This window comes from Castor canadensis, chromosome 4 (genome assembly GCF_047511655.1).
Source record: "Castor canadensis chromosome 4, mCasCan1.hap1v2, whole genome shotgun sequence".
NCBI lineage: Eukaryota > Metazoa > Chordata > Mammalia > Rodentia > Castoridae > Castor > Castor canadensis.
The window spans coordinates 152,389,939-152,413,662 of NC_133389.1; the positions used below are offsets into that span (position 1 = coordinate 152,389,939).

At 40.0% G+C, this 23,724-nt stretch overlaps 1 protein-coding gene across 3 annotated transcripts in view; it reads left to right on the forward strand.

Annotated features, from left to right (window-relative positions):
• Nucleotides 1-23,724, forward strand: part of Bmpr2 (bone morphogenetic protein receptor type 2) — a 211,875-nt gene that overhangs the window by 32,138 nt on the left and 156,013 nt on the right. For 2 of the 3 annotated variants that reach the window (XM_020159702.2, XM_074071439.1), the window contains exon 1: nt 5,211-6,095. The exons of the other annotated variant lie outside the window; for it this stretch is intronic. In XM_020159702.2, the coding sequence (XP_020015291.2) occupies nt 6,020-6,095 (76 nt within the window). In that variant the 5' untranslated portion in view covers nt 5,211-6,019. Of the gene's footprint in view, nt 1-5,210; nt 6,096-23,724 lie in introns of those variants that run through there. 3 annotated transcript variants of the gene reach the window in all.

Here is a 23,724-nt window from a genome sequence, read left to right on the forward strand (position 1 = left end):
AGGATTATAGGTATGAGCCACTGGTGCCCAGCTTTTTCTAAGATCTTGAGGTGCATCATTAGGTCATTTATTTGAGGTCTCTCTCTCTCTTTTTTTTTTTTTTTTTTGTGTACTGGGGTTTGAACTCAGGGCATCATTCTTACTAGGCAAGTGGGTGTGGTGTTCCATGGTTGCTTATGGCTATGGACCAGGAGCAGCAGCTGGATTGAGGTGGGGCAGTTCTTGTGGAATAGCAGCAATTTCCAGGGACTAGATTTAGGAGCGGGGCAGCTATGTCCCACAGCAGGGGTACTGGAGGTGGGGCAGTGTTCCAGAGGTGTGAAACAGCAGTTGTTCCAGGTGGGGTGGAGGGACCTCCAGGCACAGCTAGTAGATTAGGTAGTACTCTGTTAAGATTGTCCACTTTTGCAGTTTGCACCTTGCCCTGCACAAGTGGTCAAGTGGCAGCTCAGGCTTGTCCACTGGGTCTCAGGTTTGACATTTTATTTGCAGAGTGACAGGTGGATAACTCTTGTCACACATATTAGGGATGCGGCTGTATCCTCCTGGATTTTATCCAGAGTCAGAGACCCAGGCACCGGCTGTCTTCTGCCCAAAAAAAGCAAGGCTTGGTGGCCTCTGACCAGCTTGTCTTGCAGAAAGACTCATAGACAGTTGTATATATGTATATAAGCTGGGCTGGGAGTGGCTTTAGGGATGTAGCCATTATGGGGAACTCTGCCAGGCTTGCTCCTTTCTGTGCACACCTTTTGTCCTAGATGGAGGGACACAATCACTGGTTGGCTTCCATCTGGTTTGGTAAGGCTTTCCAGTCTGAGTTTAGGTGGTTCTTGCCAGAAATACGCTGGGTGATGAGTCTAGGGTTGGAGCAGATCAGGTGCTGCCTCTGCAGCGCCATTCTGGGCTCTGCCAGAGCAAAGTTTTCTCCTTATTTCTTTTATACATCTAAATTCTATATATTTTTTATTTTCTCTTGCCACTATTTATTCTTTTACTGGTGCCTCCCCTGGCTTACGAACTTGTTTGCCTTTCCTTGTAGTCATGTGTCTGAGGTTTTCTATCTGGTTTGTGGAGATATAAGAATATGGTGAGTGTCTGCAATCCATCATATATTTCTCTCTATAAACAGCTTTAAGTTATGTTCTGTTATTCAGCTTTAAGTTATGTTCTATTATTCTGATCTGAAAAGATACCCCAGTGCTAACTTCTGGGCATCTGTATTGTTTTTCTGCTAGAGGTAATTTTTTAAATATATATATAAATTTTCTTCCAACTCTACCCCTGTATGATTATAAGGTTTGTTTTTAGAATTATTCACTATTTGTGAGCTCAGTAACTCCTACGTGTCCTAATTCATATAACAGGGATTCTGCTTTGGTTCTTACTCCAATTCTTGTTCTAATAATCTGCTTAGTAACACTGTCCCTTCCTAAAGCCAGGGCCTTGCTTTGGTTTTGCCAGTACTACAACTCAAAGGAAAGACAGAACCCATGAGGGGCCATAATACATAGTGAGGATCCACCATACTTTCAGATACTGTTGGTCTGTGCATCTGGATTTCTGTGCTGCTTCTCCTCATCCTTAGATTCCTTACTCCAGAGTTTTTCCCATACATTAGAACATCTTCCTATTTTTCCTGGCTTTTGGTGATCAGAATGCTAGGGATTATTTTACCTTTGGACACCATCGTAGTCATTAAAGTTGCTCACAGTATTCAAGTTCTAACTTCTAATAATGTAATAGGATTATATTTCCTGTTGTCTTAAAGTTAGATTTGGCCATGTGGCCTCACTAGCCAATAAAATGTGAATGGAAGTGAAGCATTTTGCTTCTGGGTGGAAGCTTTTTAATGGCTAGAGCGTGACACTGAAGCACTAGCAATTAAATTTTATGATCCCCACTGTGGCAATCTTGGAAGCATATGTCTCAGTGAAGCCTCCACCAGTCTGGTGACCTTAGAGACCACAACAAGTGGAGTCTATGCAGTGGATGCTATGCTGAGCTACCTAGACCCACTCCTAGGTACATTTTCTTTGTCCAAATATTGAAAATATTGGTGGCTGACAGCTCTCTGCTGAGTCTCTCTCTCTGGGACTTGCTCTTGGCAAAGGTCACAGCTCACAGGTGGGTGCAGCCCATACCCAATAACTGTTAGTTGTGAGTATAGAAAGACCTGACTTCCTGCCTTAATTTAGGACAATGCTGAAGAGCCATTGCAGCTCCAGATATGCATACAGGGTTGACTGAAGCCTCAATTGCAAAGGTATTGCAGTTCAATCTCTTCCTCTGTGAAGCTCATCTCTCAAGGTCCCATAGAGCCTGTTCTTGAGACTCTTACCAAAAAACCTCCTGCATATAAATCTCAGAATTTTAGAGTCTGTTTTGTGGTAAATCCTACTTATGGCAGACTCCCCAATGACTTCTCTCAAACACATAATATGTAAGAAATAAACTTTTGCTGCAATAAGCCATTGAGATTTGTGGGAGGTCAACACAACCTAGCCCATCCTGACTAGCAGAGATGCCAGACCTAACCTGCTCTACAATTCTTTGTTCTCACCTGAGCTTGAATTATATTGTCTGTCTTGTGTAATGGATAAATCATTGCCAAGTTCTAACTCTTTTCTATATCCTTTCTCACTGTGAGTGAACATACTCCAACAGAGATATTATAAGGACAACAGAAAAGAGGGTTGGATAGCTAATTGTCTAGTAACTATTCTTACCAAGTTAGTGGCATGGATTTTTTTCATGTGAATTTCCTAAGACATTTTCTTCTTTTTTCCCCCCATAACTTGTCACACATTTGTAACATGAATAAGGGTACCTAATGTTTCTTACAAAAATTTTATGGACATGGAAATGGAATAATCACTGGATACTGGTGGCTCATATCTGTAATCCTAGCTACTAGGGAGGCAGAGATCAGGAGGATCATGGTTCAAGGCCAGCCCAGGCAAAAAGCGAGCTCATACTCAAAAATACCTAACACAAAAAAAGGACCGGCAGTAACTCAAGTAGTAGAGTGCTTACCTAGCAAGTGTGAGACCCAGAGTTCAAACCCCAGTACCACCAAAAAATAAAAAGAATAATCACATACTTTAGCTCAATTCGGAGAAAAACAATATACTGCCAATTAATAAACTTTCTGCACCTTTAACATACAAAAATCTCATTTTTTTTCTGTGTGATAAATATTCCTTAAGAGCCAAATGTTTAACAGTTTCTTATTTTAGGCTTTTGAGGCAGAACAAAATATAGTAATAAAATGCATGAATCAAAGCGTATGCTCTTTCTCTTTTTCAAAAGGGATTTGACAATATAGAAAAATTTCACTCTGCCTTAAGTGTAAACTGTATTAAAATATTTCAACTAAAAGAGTCTTTGAATCCTGAGCAGGTATTACTACAACCCCTAATTATAGCAGGTATTTAGTATGATAACAGGAACCAGTTTAAGGAATGTGGGGATTTATTTATACCAAGTTCAGATAAGATATAAAAGGAGACTTGAATAAGCAAACCGAGACTATGATTTTAGGAGTGTATTTATGAATATATCTTTGGAACTGCCCTTAGCCACAGTGAAAGACCGGCAAAACCAGCCTTCAGAATAACCCTTTTGCATAGTGGGAGAAGGGAGGCTAGACTTCACCTATTAAGAACGCCCTCCCACGTAATTTTTCCACCTCTCAGCTAAGAATTAAACGCGGACTTCCGATCATGGCGCCAAGCACGTCACCTTCTCCCCTCTTCCCCAACAAAAACCTACCCAAGTCGGCTGATCCCGAGAGGGTGTGTTCAGGGGTGGCCGCGTGGCTGGAGGAACCCCTTCCCCTATCCTGGTTGCTTGATCCAACCAAATTTGCAAATAGGAAAAATAAAAAGGTCTAAGTGGATTTTAGGAAACTGCGGTACGGGCGGAACCGTTTCAATTCCTTGGGTGCTAAGACTGGATCTCACTCTCGACCCCAAGGCAACATCTCTCTAACTGCAGTTTTCCTCCCATGAGCTCTAAAAAGCCTATAAGGCCCGCAGCCTTTTGTGAATAAAACCCTCCCTCGGAGGTGAAACCGCGGTTTATAAACGTGCACATACAGCCAGATGGTGTGCGCAGTGTTACAAGACAGAGTTTTCTCTCTGACTTCGCATCCTTGCAAATGTCGCATGTCAACTAAGAAGGCTGGGGAGGGGGAAGGGTGCTTGAGGAAAGCAGTACGCCGATCGGAGCAAACACCTCAGTTTACGGGTGGTCTTTCCAATTCTGGCTTTTGTGTGAGCAGTGATGGGAACCAGAGGAGGCCAGGGCCTCCGCGTCTGCGAAAGGCAGGTCTGTCCGGATTCTTCGGTATAGGGAGAAGGAGGCTCCCACCGTAGAAAACAACGAGGGGCAGTTCTGGCCCTCGATGCTTTCCTTCGGGAGTCTTGGGGAGACTGCGATGCCTTTGTCGGATTCAATCTCGGAGAGTACGGTGCACAAAAGATGTGGCTGCCCTATCATATATACAAGCGCACACACGCATGCACACACACATACACAATGCACGTATGGAAGGCATGCGTGAGTGCAGCAGAAGTGCAATTGCTGGCCCCCGGCCGGTTGCAGGCCCCGCCCTGCCCTCTGTTCGTGCGAGACACACCGCGCCAGGGTCTGAGATCCACAGCCAGCCTGGGAGCAAGGGGCGGGGCCGGGCGGGGCCGCGAGCGCGCAGACGCAGTGCGTCTCTGTCGCGCCGCCACCGCCGCCGCCGCCGCCGCCGCCCGCGCTGCACCACAGGCCAGAGACAGACAGGGCCGGGAAGAGCCGGAGACTGAGGAGGCGGCGGCGGAGGCGGCGGTGGGGGCGGGGCGACTCCGGTGACCGGGAGCGCCGCAGACTGGCAGCTGCGGCGACTCCCCCCTTTGTGTCTGGTCTGCTCGGAGCCGCTGGAGTGCTTCCCAGAGGGGCGCAGGGTGTCTCGCAGGCTCGGCTGCCCACCCCCCTTCCCCTGCCACCTACATCCGCCTTCCCGCCGCCCCCCGCCCTCGGCCCGCGACGCCCGAACTCGGTCCGGAGCCCTGAGCTGCGGGAGAACGAGAAGGCGGTGGCGGCGGCGGCTTCCTTGACTGGGAGAGGGACTGTGATTCGCTTTCGGGAACCCTTGACGGGAGAAGACGAGGCTTTCATGGTGGAATTTACCTCGGGCAAGATTGAGCAGCCGGAATAGCAGAGGGCGAGATCTCCGAGATCTCCCGGAGGAGGGTGCGCCGAGGGCTAGGCAGGGCAGCCGCGCACCTCCTCGCTCGCCGTTCGGGCCTGCCCGCCGACCCTCGGCTCCCCTCGGCTTCCCTCGGCTCCCCTCCCCTCCCCCCCGCGGCCCGCACGATTGTTTCGTGGACGCTGTGGGTTCGCCCATGGAAGCAGGCACCTTCATCGATCCAGTCGAAGGAGAGCATTTGTGGGTGTCGAAGTCAGAGTGAAGGAAGCCCCGAAACGAAGCTTGAAAAGGAATCCTGCCCTCCCCGAGCTGCGGGCGATGCGACTCGGGTCACCGGGCTTCGCCGCCGCCGCCGCCAGCCCGGCTTCACCCTGCCCGGCAGTCTGGAGCTTGCTCTGATCTTCGGCCTCCCGCATCGAATTCCCGCCCGCCACCCCTTTGCACCCTGGATATGTTTTCTCCCAGACCTGGCTATTTTTTTGATATCGTGAAACTACGAGGGAAATAAGTGCAGGGGTTTCTTCTGGGCTCCCTGCTTCTCTCCCCACCACGGACATGCCTTCAGTATGGGGGAGCCCAGGCACCCCGTCCTAGACGAATGAAGCCCTCCGGCCGCGAGGGAGCGAAATGAAGGGAATTTCTGCAGCGAAATGAAAGCTCCGCGGCTGGGTCTTCTTATCTGCCATTTGTCCTTTCAAACTGCATTGTAAGACGGGCACAAGTCGGACGCGAGGAAGAGCTGCCTCCAGGCCGGGTTTCTCCGCCCGAATTTATTTTCCACATTTCTTTTCTTTGCACTTCTGCTTCTTGGCTGGCCCAGGGATGACTTCCTCGCGACAGCGGCCCGGGCGGGTGCCCTGGCTACCGTGGGCCGTTCTGCTGGTCAGCGCGGTGACCGGTGAGTAGCCCAGGGTGGCCGCTTCCCCGGCGGGTGGCGAGGGAGGGAGCCCGCAGAGGCCGCGGCCTTGCGTCCGCCCTTGGCGACGGTCCCCCGTCGGTCGCGGTTCCCCGATGGCCGTGCCGTGAAAATTGCCTTGTTTGCGTTCGTGTAGTTTCGTACCTCGCTCCTCTATTCCCCACCCCACCCTGCTGCACTCCGTGGGGAAAAAAAAAAAAAAGACATATTGGGTGTGGTATCTTGACATTTTTAGCTGTGAGGTAATGCGAGGAGTAAAAATAATGTTTTAATCGCCACTGAACAGTGTCTATTAGGAGATCTTTGGAACCAGAGCTGTAGTGACTTACAGTGAAAAAGAACGTCAACTAAACACACACTTGAACCTTATTTTTAGATTTAGATCGCTCTTTGGGAATCCATGTTACTTTCGTTATTCAAAAATGTTACCGAATGAATAGAAAAAATGTCGAGGAAGCCAGACTGAGATTCTTGATACATTGTGTAATACTGTTTATTACTATTATCATTAGTATTGTTTTGTTGCCAAGTATTTTAGCAATTATATATCCATCTTTTCAACCTGGGCACTCGTACTTTATGTGCTTTTGGAATTTCTGTTGGGCATTGAAGTATTTTTATAACTTTACTATTAGTTACCTGGCATCTATTGGCTTTCCTGTCATTGAGACAACTTTGACCTCACATCAGACTCTAGATTTGACTCTTGTCAGTTCTTTGGTGTTACTGAAGTGTAAAAGGAAATGGTAGTCACCCTTTCCTTTGGATATTTCCTTTTAATTTTTAGACGCCTTTAGGAAAAAAACCTCATGTTCCCATTGCAGTTATTTTCGAAGTCTTTTGGTGACTTGCTTTTAGAAATTTTCAGGAGAGATTTGTACATATAATTCTTAAAATTGTCTTAGGATGGCCACATGGGTTATGCATTTTGAAATGAAAAGAGGACAAAATGTTGGCTTTCCGATTACCATTTTCCTAACTGTAACTTTCACACATTAAATTTCTCATTGCAATGTTAGACACAGAGGTTACTTGTTTTATTTCTATTTTAAAAGTCTGCATTGGGGAAATACTGAGAGAAAATTTGAAGGTTCTTTTGTGCTTTTGGTATTACTGAATCATGGCTATTGCTGATTAATGTCTATTATTTTTATAATAAATCTGTATAGTACTAAAATCATTTGAACTTCTGAATTGAATGGATTTTGAAATAGATATTTTAATGTTCTTAATCATTGTGATTCCTTTTGAAGCAAACATGAACAATTTTTCTCTAAATTCTTTTTTTTCTTTCTTTTTTTTGTGATACTGGGATTTGAACTCAGGGCCTACAGCTTGAGCCACTTCACCAGCCCTTTTTTTGTGTGTGTTTACATATTTTCAGGATAGGGTCTTGGGAACTATTGCCCCAGCTGGCTTCGATTTGTGATCCTCCTGATCTCTGCCTCATGAGTAGCTAGGATTACAGTCGTGACCCACCAGTGCCCGGCTCTCTTAATTTCTTTATGTTAAATTCTCTAGCCATAAGTCAGATGGTTTTTGTAAAATATGAAGAGAGTAAAAAATGCCTTAAGCTTAAGCAGTCATTCTTTGAGCAGAAATCCCAGAACATTTTGTTCTTTGTTATTCTTGTTTATAGTGATGTGTTCATCATTTTGTGATCAGAACTGATAAAAGTCTGAGAAACATTGGCTTAAATATAAGTTCTATTTGATAAATAAAATATTCTTAGAATAGTGTCCCGTTTAAAAAGGGGATTAAAAGAATCAGTGTATAAAGTGGTCTTCGTCTTTTTTCTTTAATATTACACAGCACCAGATGATGGAATTTGTGAAGCTGGATTTCAGATTTGTGAGAATAATAGCTAGTATTTATTGAGCGGTTTCAGTGCACTAGCAAATATTCAAATAACTTTACACATATTTTCTCCTTTGATCCTCATGACAGTTCTGTACTGTAGGTTGTTATTATTCCACTTTTACAGAGAGGGAAAGAAAAGTAAGTACAGAGAATTTAGTAACTCATCACACAGTTAGTAAATTATGGAGCCAGGATTATAATCTGCACCCTTTTCTACCACATTAATGCTAATAACAGCAGTAGAGGCAGCAACAACTTCTCTTCATTCTGAGACAGTAATGCCTTTACCAGGTGAGCTTGGAAAAGAAACTTGGACACCTAGAGAATAATGGTACATGCACTGATTGTGTAAATGACGTGATTCTGAATATGTAAAACTTTGTCTCATATTGAAATGGCAAGAGCAGTTTCATTAATGGCAAGATGACTAGAGAGGGCCTGTATGGATTTGGATACACGGATGCAGGGATGTGACAAACAGGTGCAAATGGTGTAGCTGAGCAGGAAAAAGTACTGAAAGGCTGATTGATAGCACATCCTTCTTTGTGGTGGGGGGGGTCCTAGGTAAATCATTTCTTTTGACTTTTTCACTTGCTCTGTCTAGTTCTTGAACTCCTTAATGCAAAGAAAGGTTGGTATACAAACAATTAGAACTTTTTTTTTTTCTGGTGGGACTGGGGTTTGAACTTAGGGCTTCATGCTTGCAAAGCAGGTGCTCTATTGCTTGATTCACACCTCCAGTCAAAAAATTAGAATGTATGAAAGAAAGATATACTTGATTGGTTTATAAATAAATTATTAATTTTAATAAAAGGCTACAACACAAGAATTATTTCAGGGTCAGCTTCTGTAATGCCTTTGAAATAATTCATAATTGGATTTCAATTTTACATACATTGTTTAGGAAAACATATTGTCTAAAATGAGATTCATCTCTTTAGTTAGTACTATTGAGCAGTTAGTAAATATTGTTGAGTAACTGACAGTTTAGTAATTTTCATTTTAGTGTTTCTCAAAGTACAAGCGCTCTACCACTTGAGACATGTCCCTAACCCTACTCAGTGGATCTCTCTGGGATCTGTATTTAAACAACAATTTTTTTTTTTTTTTTAAACCTCACAGAGTCTTAGGTGAGTTTGAGAACCAGTACTTTATATCATTAGTCCTGATTGGATTTTTTAAATACGGTGATAACTTGCAACTACAAAATGTTAGTGGTATGCAACAATAAGCATTTACTTTGCTCCACCTGTTTCCTTCTGGGGCTCAGGCTGGAGGGAGGGTAGCATCTACCTTGGAGAAGCTTGTGTCAAGGCAGTGACAACAAATGCAGGAGGCCATGCCAAACCCACCAACCCCCAGCACATTTCCAGACTCTGTTCTTCTAACATCCCATTGGCCAACCAAGTCCTGCTGCCAAGCCCAAAGACAAGGTATATGAAAAAAGGCTTTGCTTATCTAGTCTTATATATGCTAATTTAATTTGTATTTTTGTTTTGACCATTTTATTTCCCTCCTACTTCTGCCAATAAGAAAATTTACTAATTAGTTGAAGGAAGTGGTTTTACTTTTAGTAAATTTGGATGAGAACTGATGAAATATAAAGCGATTAGTGCTTAAACTAAATTAGATAACACTGTTTTCGCTTTAGTTATAAATTAATATTCCATGGAGCCTGTTCCAGGTGAGTAAATCGCATATATTACATTTCTGTCCACCAAATAAGAACTGTATTCTGATTTGATTGATGTCCGCTGGAAAAAAAATAATGTGGGTGCTGTAACATCTAGGAATTCATGAATTTTTATTATCTTTTATAGCACTTACACATACTCTCATATTACCAAACTGTTTTCTCTTTTTAGTTAGTCTTGAGTCATTTCCAGAAGCAGTGAAAATGACTGTTGAATTTTGAGTGCAGCAGACTTGAATTTTAAAAACATTTTTCTGTCTATGAGATGAGTATGATAAGAATACATATCATTTATGTATAGTTTGTGTGGGATTAGAAATAAGGCCGTAATAAATGACAAGAACATTTTAGATGTATTATTTTAACAAAATAACATGTATTACTTGCTCTTTTTTTTATTTTATTTTATTATTCATATGTGCATACAAGGTTTGGGTCATTTCTCCCCCCTGCCCCCATCCCCTTCCTTACTACCCACTCTGCCCCCTCCCTCACCCCCCCACCCCCTCAATACCCAGCAGAAACTATTTTGCCCTTATTTCTAATTTTGTTGTAGAGAGAGTATAAGCCATAATAGGAAGGAACAAGGGTTTTTGCTGGTTGAGATAAGGATAGCTATACAGGGAGTTGACTCACATTGATTTCCTGTGCATGTGTGTTACCTTCTAGGTTAATTCTTTTTGATCTCACCTTTTCTCTAGTTCCTGGTCCCTTTTTCCTATTGGCCTCAGTTGCTTTTAAGGTATCTGCTTTAGTTTCTCTGCGTTAAGGGCAACAAATGCTAGCTAGTTTTTTAGGTGTCTTACCTATCCTCACCCTCCCTTGTGTGCTCTCGCTTTTATCATGTGCTCAAAGTCCAGTCCCATTGTTGTGTTTGCCCTTGATCTAATGTCCACATATGAGGGAGAACATACGATTTTTGGTCTTTTGGGCCAGGCTAACCTCACTCAGAATGATGTTCACCTTGCTCTTAATTACAGTGAACACACTGTTTACAAGAGGAGTTTTTGATTTTAGACAGTTTCTATTCAAACATGCACCTACAGGAGTGGCCAGAAGGATAGGGGAACAGTAAGAGGATAGATAAGCAGAAACACTTGTTTCTTCCTATTATTGCTTATAATCTCTCCTCAACAAAATTAGAGATAAGGGCAAAATAGTTTCTGCTGGGTATTGAGGGGGTGGGGAGGAGAGGGAGGGGGCGGAGTGGGTGGTAAGGGAGGGGGTGGGGGCAGGGGGGAGAAATGACCTAAGCCTTGTATGCACATATGAATAATAAAACAATAAAAATAAAAGAGGATAGATAATATATGGAAGGAAAATGCAGTGTCCAGTCAACAAACATTCTGCTTCCTATGTACATGGTTCTTTCCTAAATGTTATAGGCCGATACAAAGAAAAATAAGAACAGTTGTCCTCCTGCCCAGTCACCTCTTGTCATAATCATGAAATGGAAGTTAGATCTCATTCTGTTTGAAGCGAGAGTAGGTACCTTGCAGACCGTTAGCATTATTTCTTCACTCTTGCTTGTATTTTAGAATGTCCCTGTGTACCTTCTTGTTCATTTCCATCCTCTGTTTAAATGTTTCTTCTCAGACCAAAGGTGTGGCTCAAGGTGTAGAGTGCCTGCTTTCCAAGTGCAAAGCCTGAGTTCAAATCCCAGTGCCATGGCAAAAAGTGTTTCTTCTCTGTTAGCCTTCTTCAAAGAGCAGTAGAAGTTTCTTGACTTGCATATTCTGGACTCCTTCTTTGCCTCCTCCTTTTCACAATGTATTTAGGTCAGCAGGGATAAATCCAGTCACTTTTCAACCTTGCTGCCCTTCACTTTTCTACTGAACTTGTCAATATTGTCAAGTTTTTTGTCATCTCCTCCTTGAAACTTTCCTTTTCTGACTTTAGTGATTCTGCATTTCCATGGTTCTGTGTCTTCTCAATCTTTTTTTTTTTTTTTTTTTTTGGTGGTACTGGGGTTTGAACTCAGGGCCTCAGACTTGCTAGGAAGGCTCTCCATTACTTGACCCACTCCTCTAGCCCTCATCCATTCTTTATCCTATTTTTTGCTTCTCTTGAATTGTCTTGAGAATATGTTTTTTTCTTATTGCTACCTCTTCTTGTTGATTTTTCTCTCTTTGCTACTCCTCTCCTAGACTTTTATTATCTCTGAAACTAAACCACTCTACCACTTAAGCCATACCCCCAGCCCTTATATTTTGTATTTTTTGTTTTTGAGACAGGATCTCTCAGCCATCTTTGCCTGGAGAGCCTCCTGCCTGCCTCTGCCTTCCCAGTAGCTGGAATTACATGTGTGCATCACCACATCTAAGTGAAATGGGCAACCCAAGTTGGAAGCTAGAACGCTCTGAATTCCTGTTTACTTTGGGCAAATCCCGTTTTGGTCTCTATATTCTCATGTGTAAAGTTGGCCTGCATGACACATACAGTACTTATATAATGTTTTTGCCTAAGTAATGTTTTTCTTAGGAGAAATGCCAGTGGTAAAAGTTACAAAAATGTATAGCACTTTGAATGATAAACTTAGATATTTATTAAGTATATAGTTTGCCTGCCTGCCTGCCTTCCTTCCCTCCTTCCTCTCTCCCTCCTCCTGTTCCTCCCTCTCTCCCTCATCCTCTTCCTCCCTCCCTTCCTCCATCCTTCCTCCATCCTTCCTCCATCCTTCCTCCTTCCCTTTCTCTGTGCTGGTGAGCAAACAGGGCCTCTAGTATGCTAGGTGAAAGCCCTAACACTTGAGATACACTCCCATTCCTAGTATATCAAATTTAACATAGTTTGGGAAAAATTTGAGACATTCTAAGATTGTAAAAGCTCTACTTTGAAAAAAAAAAACGTAATTTTTTTTGTTGCAAATACATTTACTAAGGATTGAACCAAGGGACTTGCACATGCAAGGCAAGCAGTCTGCCACTTAAGCCACACTCCCAGCCCTTTTATGTTGTATTTTTTATTTTTGAGACAGGGTCTGTCAGCCAACTTTGCCCAGAGATCCTCCTGCTTGCCTCTGCCTCCCCAGTAGCTAGAATTACAGGTGTGTAGCACCACATCTGACTTATGCCTTGGTATAGAAAAGTTATATAACTTTTGTACAACAAAAATATAAAGCAAGGCTCTTTAAGGATGTGCTTTAATGAAAATATAAGAATAATATATGCCAAATATAAAGGGTCATTTAAAAATACTTGGAATCCTAGAATCTTAGGGTTGGAAAGGACTTTAAAGTGGACTTTAAATAATTAAAGTTCAGTTAAGAATGGACTTCTTTGCAATTTTGTCTCTGGTTTTAATTTTAAATAACGGCAAGGTCAGTTTCAGCTCAGTTTTTGACCCAGTCGTGATTCATTCTAAATCACTAAGATCTAATTATTGACATTTAAACTTTAGGTTAAAAAGCTTTGGTTTTTTTTTTTTAAAGCCAGCTTTAATGAGATACAGTTCACCTATTTAAAGAGTACAATTCAGTTGTTTTTGGTATATTATTTTTGATATGTTGTTTGGTATGTGATTGTTGGATCACTTGGTAAATCTGTGTTTAGAATTTTTAAGGAACTGCCAAAGTGTTTTCCATAGTGGCTATATCATTTTTACATTTCCACTAACAATATGTGAGGATTCTAGTTTCTTCATGTCATCATTAACACTTCTTACTTTCTGATTTTTAAAAAAAGTTACTGAGTCAGGTGTGTCGCATGTACCTAAAATCTTAGCATGGCAGAAGCAGAGGCAGAAGGACTATGAATTTAAGGTCAACATTCACTATACAACACAAACCTTTCTCAAAAAGAAAAAGTTAGTATAGTCATCCTAATGGATGTGGAGTGATTGATTTCCTTTCCCTGGATGGTGAATAATGTTGAGCATCTTGCTTTTTGGCCATTTGCGTATCTTCTTTGGAGAAGTGTCAATTCACATTCCTTATAAACCATTTTTTAACTGTTTTTTGTTGTGGAGTTGTAGAAGATCTTTATGTATTCTGGATATAAATTGCCTATTAGATACATGATTTTCATATTACTTTCATATTATTCAGGGTTTTTTTCCTTTCTTGGTTATGTTATTTTTATTTATTTATTTTGTGGTACTGCCTTGAACTCAGGGCCTCAGACTTGCTAGACTGGCACTCTACCACTTGAGCCATGTCTCCAACCCTGTTTGATTTGGGCACCTTTTGCCCAGGCTGACCTGGACTGTGACCCTCCTGTTTTACCATTCTTATGACTGCTGGGATGACAGGTGTGTGCCACTGTGCCCAGCTATTGATTAGATATTAGTTAGGGTCTTGTGAACTCTCCCCTCACTCCCCAACCACTGCTGGCCTTAGACTGCAATTCTCTGATCTCAGCCTCCCAAGTAGCTAGGTGTGAGTCACACCAGTGGGCTCTTCATCTTTTGCAAGACTGTTTTGACTAATTAGGATCCCTTGCAATTCAATGTAATTGAGAATTGACTTTTCCAGTTTTGAAAAAAAGGCAGTTGGAATTTTGATAAGGATTGTTTGGATCTGTAGATTGCTTTAAGTTTTGACATTTTAATATTAGGTCTTCCTGTCTGTGAACAAGGTAGGTCTTTTAATTCCTCCTTCAGAGTAATGGGATTATAGGCATTCATCACCACTTGTGATTTTTATTGGTTAACCATTTCCATTTTGAAAAGCTGAGAAAATACATAATTACTTAAATTTTACTTTATGGTATATAGTTGTTGAGGATTTTGATTGTTATTGTATGTTAACTTTTCATTAAACCTACCAAAATAGTTTTTTTTTTTTTTTTTTGGTCGTACTGGGGTTTGAACTCAGGGTTTTGCACTTACTATGCAGGCATTCTACCACATAAGCCACACCTCCAATTAAAGTTTTTTTAAAAAACAAGTATTTTATTTCTTCCTCAGTAAGGTAAACTGAAATTACTTTTTGGGTGCATACATGAAGTAAAAATAATTTTTATCAATGTGCCAATTCTAAATTAAGTATTAGGAATATTTTGAGAATTTCTATTGTGCCCTTACAGATATGGTTTAGATAGGCTTTGACACATGGTGATCCCTGATTAGTAAATCATGAGTTTGCTCTGTGTTTTGACTTCCTGTTTCATAATTATAACAGTTAGCAGGATTAGGCGATCTTGATTTTTCTCCTTTAATTAACAAAAGGTTTAAAGCATCTAAGCAACAATTCTATTACTTGCTTCTTGTCATAACATATCCTGGAGAACATTTTTGATTAGAAGTCTGTTGCTAAAAATAAAGAGAATTTGCTGGTTATGGTGGCTCAGGCCTGAAATTCCAGCTACTTGGAAGCTGGAGATTGGGAGGATAGAGGTTTAAGGCCAGCCTGGGAAAAAAGTTAATAAGACCCCACCTCAGTCAAGTAAGCCAGGCATGATGGTGGACCTGTGATCTCAGCCAAGCTGGAGGCTGTAGGTAGGAGGCTGGCCCAGGCAAAAACAAGAGACCCTATTCAAAAAATAAAGCAAAAAAATGATTGGGGGCATGGGTGGTAAAGCACCTGCCTAGCAAACATGAGGCCCTCTCCCCAGTACTGCCAAGAGGAGAGAGAGATAAAGAAATTTACTACCTTTTAAACTTTGATATTTTATATTAACTTTTCTCATATCCACTCTTTTGTAAATTTAATTGTCTTAGTTTACTGAGCGCTTGTTTCAGGTATTGCTTTTATGTTTATAATTGGAGGTTTTATTATACTTTTACTCCTATTTTAGAGATAGATACTTTAAATATGCCATATATATGCCATATATATTTGCATTGGGTCTTTGAGCAGTACATCTAATGGACTCAGAAGGAATTTCATTAACTAAAGAATTACAGGGTATTGGGAAGAGATTTTAAGTCTTTATTATTGAAGAGTAATATTATCTTGAAAGATGAGAGGTGAACTTGTGATTAGTTAGCATCCGTTTTAAAAAAGTGTGATAACTGGGTGTCCTGCCCTACAGCACTTTGTAGATTACCCTAGCATTTCTGCAGTGCTGCTTTATATTATTCCTGCTTTCTTTCCTTCTTTCACTTGGACATATCAAGGAATCTGCCTCAGATAAGATGAACCACTGTGAGTCTTCTGCTATCTGATTGGTTTTCTATATTTTGTATATATTTAGCACTTTATGAAATTAGGAAGCTTTTAATTATTTACAATGATAAGGACTGTCTTTGACAGTTTGTCTTATTACTTTTTTACCATTATATTTTATTTTTATGTAAGTTTATTTGGAGTGTTTAATATTTGGTAGCTGAGGAGGGAAATAGTCATAGAGAATATGAAAAATGAGTAAGGTATTTCAGTCAGTATGTGGTTACATGTGAAAATACAGCAACAAATGAAATAAAGCAAAAGAGTAAAGATATAAAAAGTAAGACGAGGTGTCATGACTCATTACTATAACCCCAGCTGTGCACGAGGCATAGGTAGGAGGAATGCAGTTTGAAGCCAGTCCCAGGCAAAAAAAAATATGAGACCCTATCTGAAAAAATTTTAAACCAAAAATGTCTGGAAGAGTGGCTTAAGTGTTAGAGCAGCTGCTACAAGTGCAAAGCCTTGAATTCAATATCTAATACTGAAAAAAAAAAATTCAAGCAAATGAAATAGTAAAAAGCTGTAGCAAAATTTACACTCTTATTTTTCTGGCCAAGCAAGTAAAAGTCCTATAGTTGTACTTAAAAATGGTTATTACAAAGGAGAATGATGGAGAGAGTGAATTCGACTATGACATATTGTTAAGAACTTTTGTAAATGTCACAGTGTACCCTCAGTACAATAATAATCAAATAAGTAAAACAAAAAAAAACTTATTACAATGAAATGAATGATAGCAATGTAGAAGCTTTAGTAGTATTAAAATGTAGGTCATCTTGCTTGTGTGAAATCTTACCAGCCATGCCTGGTTGTAATCTCAGCACTTGGAAGGATGAGGCAGGAAAATTGAGAGATTTTGAGGTTAGGAGCATGCGCTGTACACATCTCAAAAATTTTTTTCTAACTTTTTTTTTTATGTATGTAAAACCTTAGGAACCTCAAGCAGGCTACAACTTTTTTTTTTTTTGGTGGACTGGAATTTGAACTCAGGGCCTTATGCTTACTAGGTAGGCAACTCTATCGCTTGAGCCATTGTACCAACTTTTTTTTTTTTTTTTTTTAGAGGAACATTCTTTTTTGGGGGATACATTTTTTAATGGGTTTCATGGTTTTTAAACTTTCTTTTCTTTTCTTTTCTTTTTTTTAATATTTCTTTTACAGTCCTGGGGTTTGAACTCAGGACCTTGCACTGTTAGGTAAGTGCTCTGCCACTTGAGGAGGCCCTCCCCAGTCCTGAGGAGAAGCTGGGATCACAAGTGTGTACAACTGCACTTGGCTTTTTTTTTTTTTTTTTGTGGTAGTATTGGGGAACTTAGGACTTTGTGCTTGCTCAGCAGGCTATCAACCACTAGAGCCATGCTTGTAACCCCTGCCTGGCTTGTTTTTTTAAGATAGGGTCTCACTAGCTTTTTTGCCTGGGCTGGCCTTGAACCATGATCCTCCTAACTCTGTCTCATGTTTAACTGAGATTGCAGGTGTGTACCACTATGTTCAATTGTAACTTTCCACTAGGCTATTTTCTGTTAATGTCTGTGCTTATTATAGTTTTCCAGTTTAGTAGTTTGGGTGACCCTGACATTTCTTGCTTTAATCTCTCCAATGCCTCCCCACATCACTCAGAATACTAGTCACAATCATTTAAAATGTTCTACTACCTATAACCTCATGTACTAATCTCTGTCTTCCTCACCTTTAATTGTGCTTTTAGTTTTACAAAGAAGTAGAAATTCAGGGGCTGGAGGGATGGCTGAAGTCATAGAACACCCGCCTAGCAAGCACAAGTTCTCAAGTTCAAGCCCTAGTACCAGTAACAACAACAAAAAAGCAAAAATTCAGAAAAGCAGATGTTTTAGAAGAGGTTAAATTTTAAAATGCTTTATTCTACTTAATTAGATAGTGGCCTCAATTAATGAATAAGTCAACATATTGGGGGAGAAAGGAAGGAGTCACATGAACATTTCTTGAGCCTTTAGTATAACTAGTAAGTTCCCTTCATATTTACTGTGTTACCTCATTGTCCTCTAAACAGACTGAGCAGTGCCATTATTTTTCTTTTCTTTACTTTCTTTTTTTTTTTTTTTTGTGGTGTTGGGCATTGTATCTTGGGCCTCAAGCATGTTAGTTATGTGATGTACCACTGAGCCACAGTATCACTTTCAAAAATTTTATTTTGTCCATGAGTAAACTGACTAAATAGGAGATGTGTTTTTCAAGCTCAGGATTCTATAGCTCCAAATATGTACATTGTTGCCCTAGATGTGAAATACTTGGAATAGTTTAGGCATTAACAGTCTTATGACATTTTAATTTATTTTATTTGTTTTTATTTATTTAATTTTTTGGTGGTTCTGGAGTTTGAACTCAGGGCCTCATGGTTGCTAGGCAGGTACTCTACACTTGAGCCATTCCACCAGCTCTTATGACATTTTAATCATTCAGGAATAATTGCTCAGACTGAACTAGGTCTTAGTTATAGTCTTATTTTGCTGTAAATGATAGCAGATGAATTAGGTTTTGTTTTTGTGTGTAGTATTCAAATGTTGGTAGATAAATACAACATTTCATTGAAGATTGAAAGCTTCAGTTTTGGAAAAGAGTACCAGTTAGATAAGGAGAGTGATGATGACATACTTAGTTGAGGATAAGTTTTTTTTTTCTTTTATTATTCATATGTGCATACAAGGCTTGGTTCATTTCTCCCCTCTGCCCCCACCCCCTCCCTACCACCCACTCCACCCCCTCCCTCTCCCCCCCCACTCCCTCAATACCCAGCAGAAACTATTTTGCCCTTATTTCTAATTTTGTTGAAGAGAGAGTATAAGCAATAATAGGAAGGAACAAGGGTTTTTGCTGGTTGAGATAAGGATAGCAATACAGGGCATTGACTCACATTGATTTCCTGTGCGTGTGTGTTACCTTCTAGGTTAATTCTTTTTGATCTAACCTTTTCTCTAGTTCCTGGCCTCCTTTTCCTATTGGCCTCAGTTGCTTTTAAGGTATCTGCTTTAGTTTCTCTGCGTTAAGGGCAACAAATGCTAGCTAATTTTTTAGGTGTCTTACCGAGGATAAGTTTTTAATGTTTCTATGTGTTGTTAGTGATTAGGGTCCCCTAAGGGCCGGTCTGGTGTGACCAAGTTAACTTTTTATATTTAGTTACTGCACAAAAGGCCATATTGTGATAAGAAAGGCAAGTGCTTGCCTAGCATGTGTGAGGCCCTGGGTTCAGTCCTCAGCACCACAAAAAAGATAAGAAAGGCAAGATTAAAAACAGTCAAATGATGTCAAGAGATGAATTCATGTTAGTTTTTAAAAAAGAGTTTTACATGGGACATATTTTTTTTTCTTTTGGCTAAAACCCATGTGTTAATTTGATGCAGTGTTATCAAGAGTGTTAATCTATAAATTCGTTTTAGCTTTTAGCACCAACCTTTTCCATTTATACAGCTGTTCTCTAGGAATCATTGTTTTATCTATTTTCTTTTTTTTTTTTCTGGCTGTACGGGAAATTTGAATTTAAGGCATCCAGCTTGTGAGATTGGTGTTCTATTGATTAAGCCACTGCTCTTTCCCCATCCTTTTTTTTTTTTTAGGACTTGGGGTTTGAACTCAGGGATTTGTACTTGCAGAGCAGGTGCTCTACCGCTTGAGCACACGTCTAGTCCATTTTGCTCTGGTTATTTTGGAGTTTGGGTCTAGTGAACTGTTTGTCTGGGATATCAGCCTTCCAAGTAGCTAGGATTGCTGGCATGAGCCACCAGCGCCCGGTATACTATTTTCTTAGATTTGTGAGAAGTTCAGTTTTGCCGATTCCTCGCTGCTATGTCCCTCTTTTAAAAGCAAAGTACTGATTTGGAAATGTAGCAGTAGAGAGCTTGTCTAGCTTGTGCAAGGACCTGGGTTCATTCTTCAGCATGCAAAAACAACACCCTCTCCCCACAAAAAAAAAAAAAAAGAAGAAGAAAAAGAAAGCAAGATGTTAGCATTAGATTGGTACTAAGTTCTACTCTAAGCATCTAATAGGCTTTTTTATTTTATATCACCCTATTGATGAAAATAGATTAAATTCTAGTTTTTTTCTTGTTTTTTTGGGTTTTTTTGGCAGTTACTGAGCTCAGCACCTCAACACTTGCTAGGCAGGCACTCTACCACTTGAGCTGCATCACCAGCCCTTTTGTGTGTTGGGTATGTTTGATTTGTCTCGCAAACTCTTTGCCCCAGTTGGCTTCAAACCTCCATCCTCCTGATCTCTACCTCCCAAGAAGCTAGGATTACAGGTGTGAGCCACTGGCACCCAGCTAAATTCGACTTTTTTGCAATTAAAAGCCAGTGTGTTAAGGATGGTTTATGGAACTGTACCAATTGGGTAGGATTTGTTATTCTAAAACAACTATGGGTGGTTTTTTGCTTACACTATATGCTCATTGAAGGTTGAAAGTGGTAATCTGCTCATTATTCAGGGGCCTGGGCTGACGAAAATACCATCATCTTGAAAGTTGCTATGATTATGCTGGAGGTAAAAGAGAGTATCATGGGAGATTATGTGCTCATATCACTTCCACCTACACTGCTCAATTTCATGGTCTTCACTAACCTCTAAGAAATGTGATTTAAAAAAATTTTTTATTCCTACGTACATACAATGTTTGGGTCATTTCTCCCCTCTCCCCCCCTCCTTTGCCCTCCCCCCCCCAAGAAATGTGATTTTTAACAATAATCTAGAAAATGAATTTGGGGATCAGGATCAATGTTGACTACTATAGGAAGTAATAAGATAAACTTGGGTTGACTTTGTTTTGTATTTTAAGACTTGTTTTTGCTTTTAGACTGCTTTTACTTCTTTAATTTTTAAAAATTATAAGATAATTGTTTAAAAGATTTTTATTTTTAGAAACAGGGTCTCACTATATAGTTCAGGCTGGCCTGGAACTCTTGATCCTCCTTGCCTCAGTCTTCCTAGTGCTGGGATTACAGGTGTGTGCCACCACACCTTGTTTAGGATTGTTACTTAAAGCAATGTTTGAAAAGGGAACTCTGAGCAATGAAATAAATGACAGTATCAAAAGGAAGTTAACAAAGAGCCAGGAATCCTGAAATTACTAAGAAAATGTACTCTAGGCTGCATTCATCATTTTGTAATTTAGGTGAGCTGATTGCTGAAATCTTTCCAGCCTATTTTACTTTTTAGGTCACTAATTATAAAATTTGTTGTTTAGATGATAGCATATAGTTAAGGTGTTGAGAAAGATTCCTGTGAGATTCAGTTGAGTCATGTTCTCAGTAATTTTCTTGAGAATTGTATTACAGAAACAGTGAATTTCTGCTGCTAATGAATATTTCACTGTTGTTTAAGGAAATCTGTTGTAGCCAGGTGTGGTAGTTCGTGTCTATAATCCCAGCTACTCTGGATGCAGAGACTATAGGAGGATTGGGGTTTGAGGCCAGTCCAGGCAAGAAGTTAGCAAGATCCATCTCAACAAATAAACCAGGCAGTGGTGGTTCTTGTCTATAATCCTAGACCAGGAGGAGAACTGTTAGAAGACAGCCCTCAGGTGACAAATGAAAAATAATGCCTAGTCCTGTTGCCTGAACTCCCCACATAGCTGTGGTTTAGGTGTGAACTGCTATGTCTGATGCATACTTTCAACAGTAACTAGCCACTTAACTGAGATGTTTATTGAATATCTTCTTGTGACAGGCATTATGCTAAATACTGTGCTTTATTCCATATGATTCTATATTAGCTTTGCTATAGATTTTATTTTTTTCATAGATAAGAATATTGAGGCTCAGAGAATTAAAATAAATCATCAAACCCTAGAAGTTGGCAGAACTATATTTCAAGCCAGGATCCGGGATCTTCTTGATTTCTGAAAGTCTCTCTCCTTTTTTTTTTTTTTTTTACCCCCAGTCCTGGGGATCCCACCCAGGGCCTTGTGTACATTAGACAGATGCTTCATCACGGAGCTGCACTCCCAACCCAGATCTCTGATCTTAATTGTATTTCCTGTCAAGACTTTTTCATGTGGAAAGGGAGAATGATCACTTTGAGGTGCCCTTCACCTTTGAAATTCTGTGAATAAATTAAGCAAGTTAGTATAAATTGGTTAATATTTGTTCACTAATTGTATAATATTTGATTCATTAGCAGAAAGACTACTACAGTTTGATCACTTGTTTCCAAGTGAGTGTGTATTAAATACCTACCATGTACAACTGTGTTAGGGTACAGAGTGTAAATCATGATTCCAATATTTTCAAAGCTTAAGAACATAAACATGATGGTGTATGCTCAACTGCTAAATTGTGAGTAAAAAAAAAAAAAAAAATCCAAATTTGGCCAGATGTGGTGGCACCAGCCTGTAATTCTACTACTTGGAAAGCTGAGGTGGACGGTCCAGTTTAGTCAACATAGCAAGCCCCAATTTCTAAATAATTAAAATTAAAAACCAAATTTGGAGTAAGGTATAATAGAATGCTTACAGGTAGTAACAATAATTTGAGCATTGGAAAAGACAAATGGCTGAATAGGCAAGGAGAAGGGCTTGCAATTCCCCTGAAGGCTGGCAAAGGGAATTGGCCTGATTAAAGTGTTTGGAAGAGCAGTTAGATGGCCAAGGCACAGTGACCAAATACATGGTAAACAGGTGTGAGCCAATCCTAAGCAGGGACAGAGCTGAGAGAACTGTTCAAGAGGGCTTAAGTGCATAAGAAAAGAGAAGGGAGAAATTCAGTAACCTGAGAAAATCCCCTGAAGAGGCCACTGAATTTTACATCTGATTGACAGTTATTCTACTGAGCTGCTGGATGAGCTGGGGTTGATGAGGAAATCTGATTATTTGTTGTATGTACTCTGACTTAGAGTCAGCTGCTGACTAACTCTATTTAGCTAGCTTAGCGCTATACTCAGCTCTGAAGACTTGAGATCTTGCTAATGGGGTATCATCCTATGTAAAGAAGGGATATAATGGGAATATAGATGATTGAGATAGGAATGGATGAGGCAGTAACGAAGAATAGAGGTATGTATATAAGACCTCACTGATAATGCTCACGGTTGCATTTATCAGTCACTTTTCTATTATTCTTGATAGTTGGAGGTTTGGGGACATTTAGACATACTTAATTTTTTTGATCACAAAAGGTAAGAGGACACACTTGAATAGTAAATATAAAGAAATAAAGGAAGAGAAAATTTTATTATTTTTTTTCTTGGTGGAACTGGGGTTTGAATTTAGGGAATTGTGCTTGCAAAGCAGGCTCTCTACTGTTTGAGCCACTCCTCCAGTCTGGAAGAGAACATTTTAATTAAAGAGATACAGGAAAGAAGCTCCATTTTAATTTTTAGGTAATATATAATGTATTACATATTGACTAGTTCATCGGAGATATTGTAATGCTTTGATTTTTAGAATTTTACAGATGCAGCAGCCAAATACAACATCATGTGCCGATAGTCCTAGCTACTCTGGTGGCTGAGGCAGGGGAAGCTGAGCCTAGGAGTTCCAGGACATCCTGGGCAGCATAACAAGATTCTCATCTCAAATACCAAAAAAAAAAAAAAAAAAAAAAAAAAATTTAGATGCAGCAACCATGTGCTTCCTTGATATGAATGTGTATAGTTTTCTTGAGCAAGAAACTTTTCACTGATACCTTAAATCCTTTGTATAATAAGACTCAGAGCAAGGTCAAAAAATAACTTTTCCCTTAGTATAAATTGTAAAAGTCATCACTAAGAAAGATTATACTGCAATTAGATTATGAAACTGTAGTAATTAGAAGACTGTTCCCAGTTTCAAATATGTCAAAATGTGAAAAATAAAATCAGAAATTTTAAAGTGTGAAATACAGCACACATTATAAGAAGTTAATTATTAACTCCTATCTTACTGAGATTTTAGAACTTTTGATCTATTATCTCATTTAAGTGGATCATAGTAAAAAATGATTCT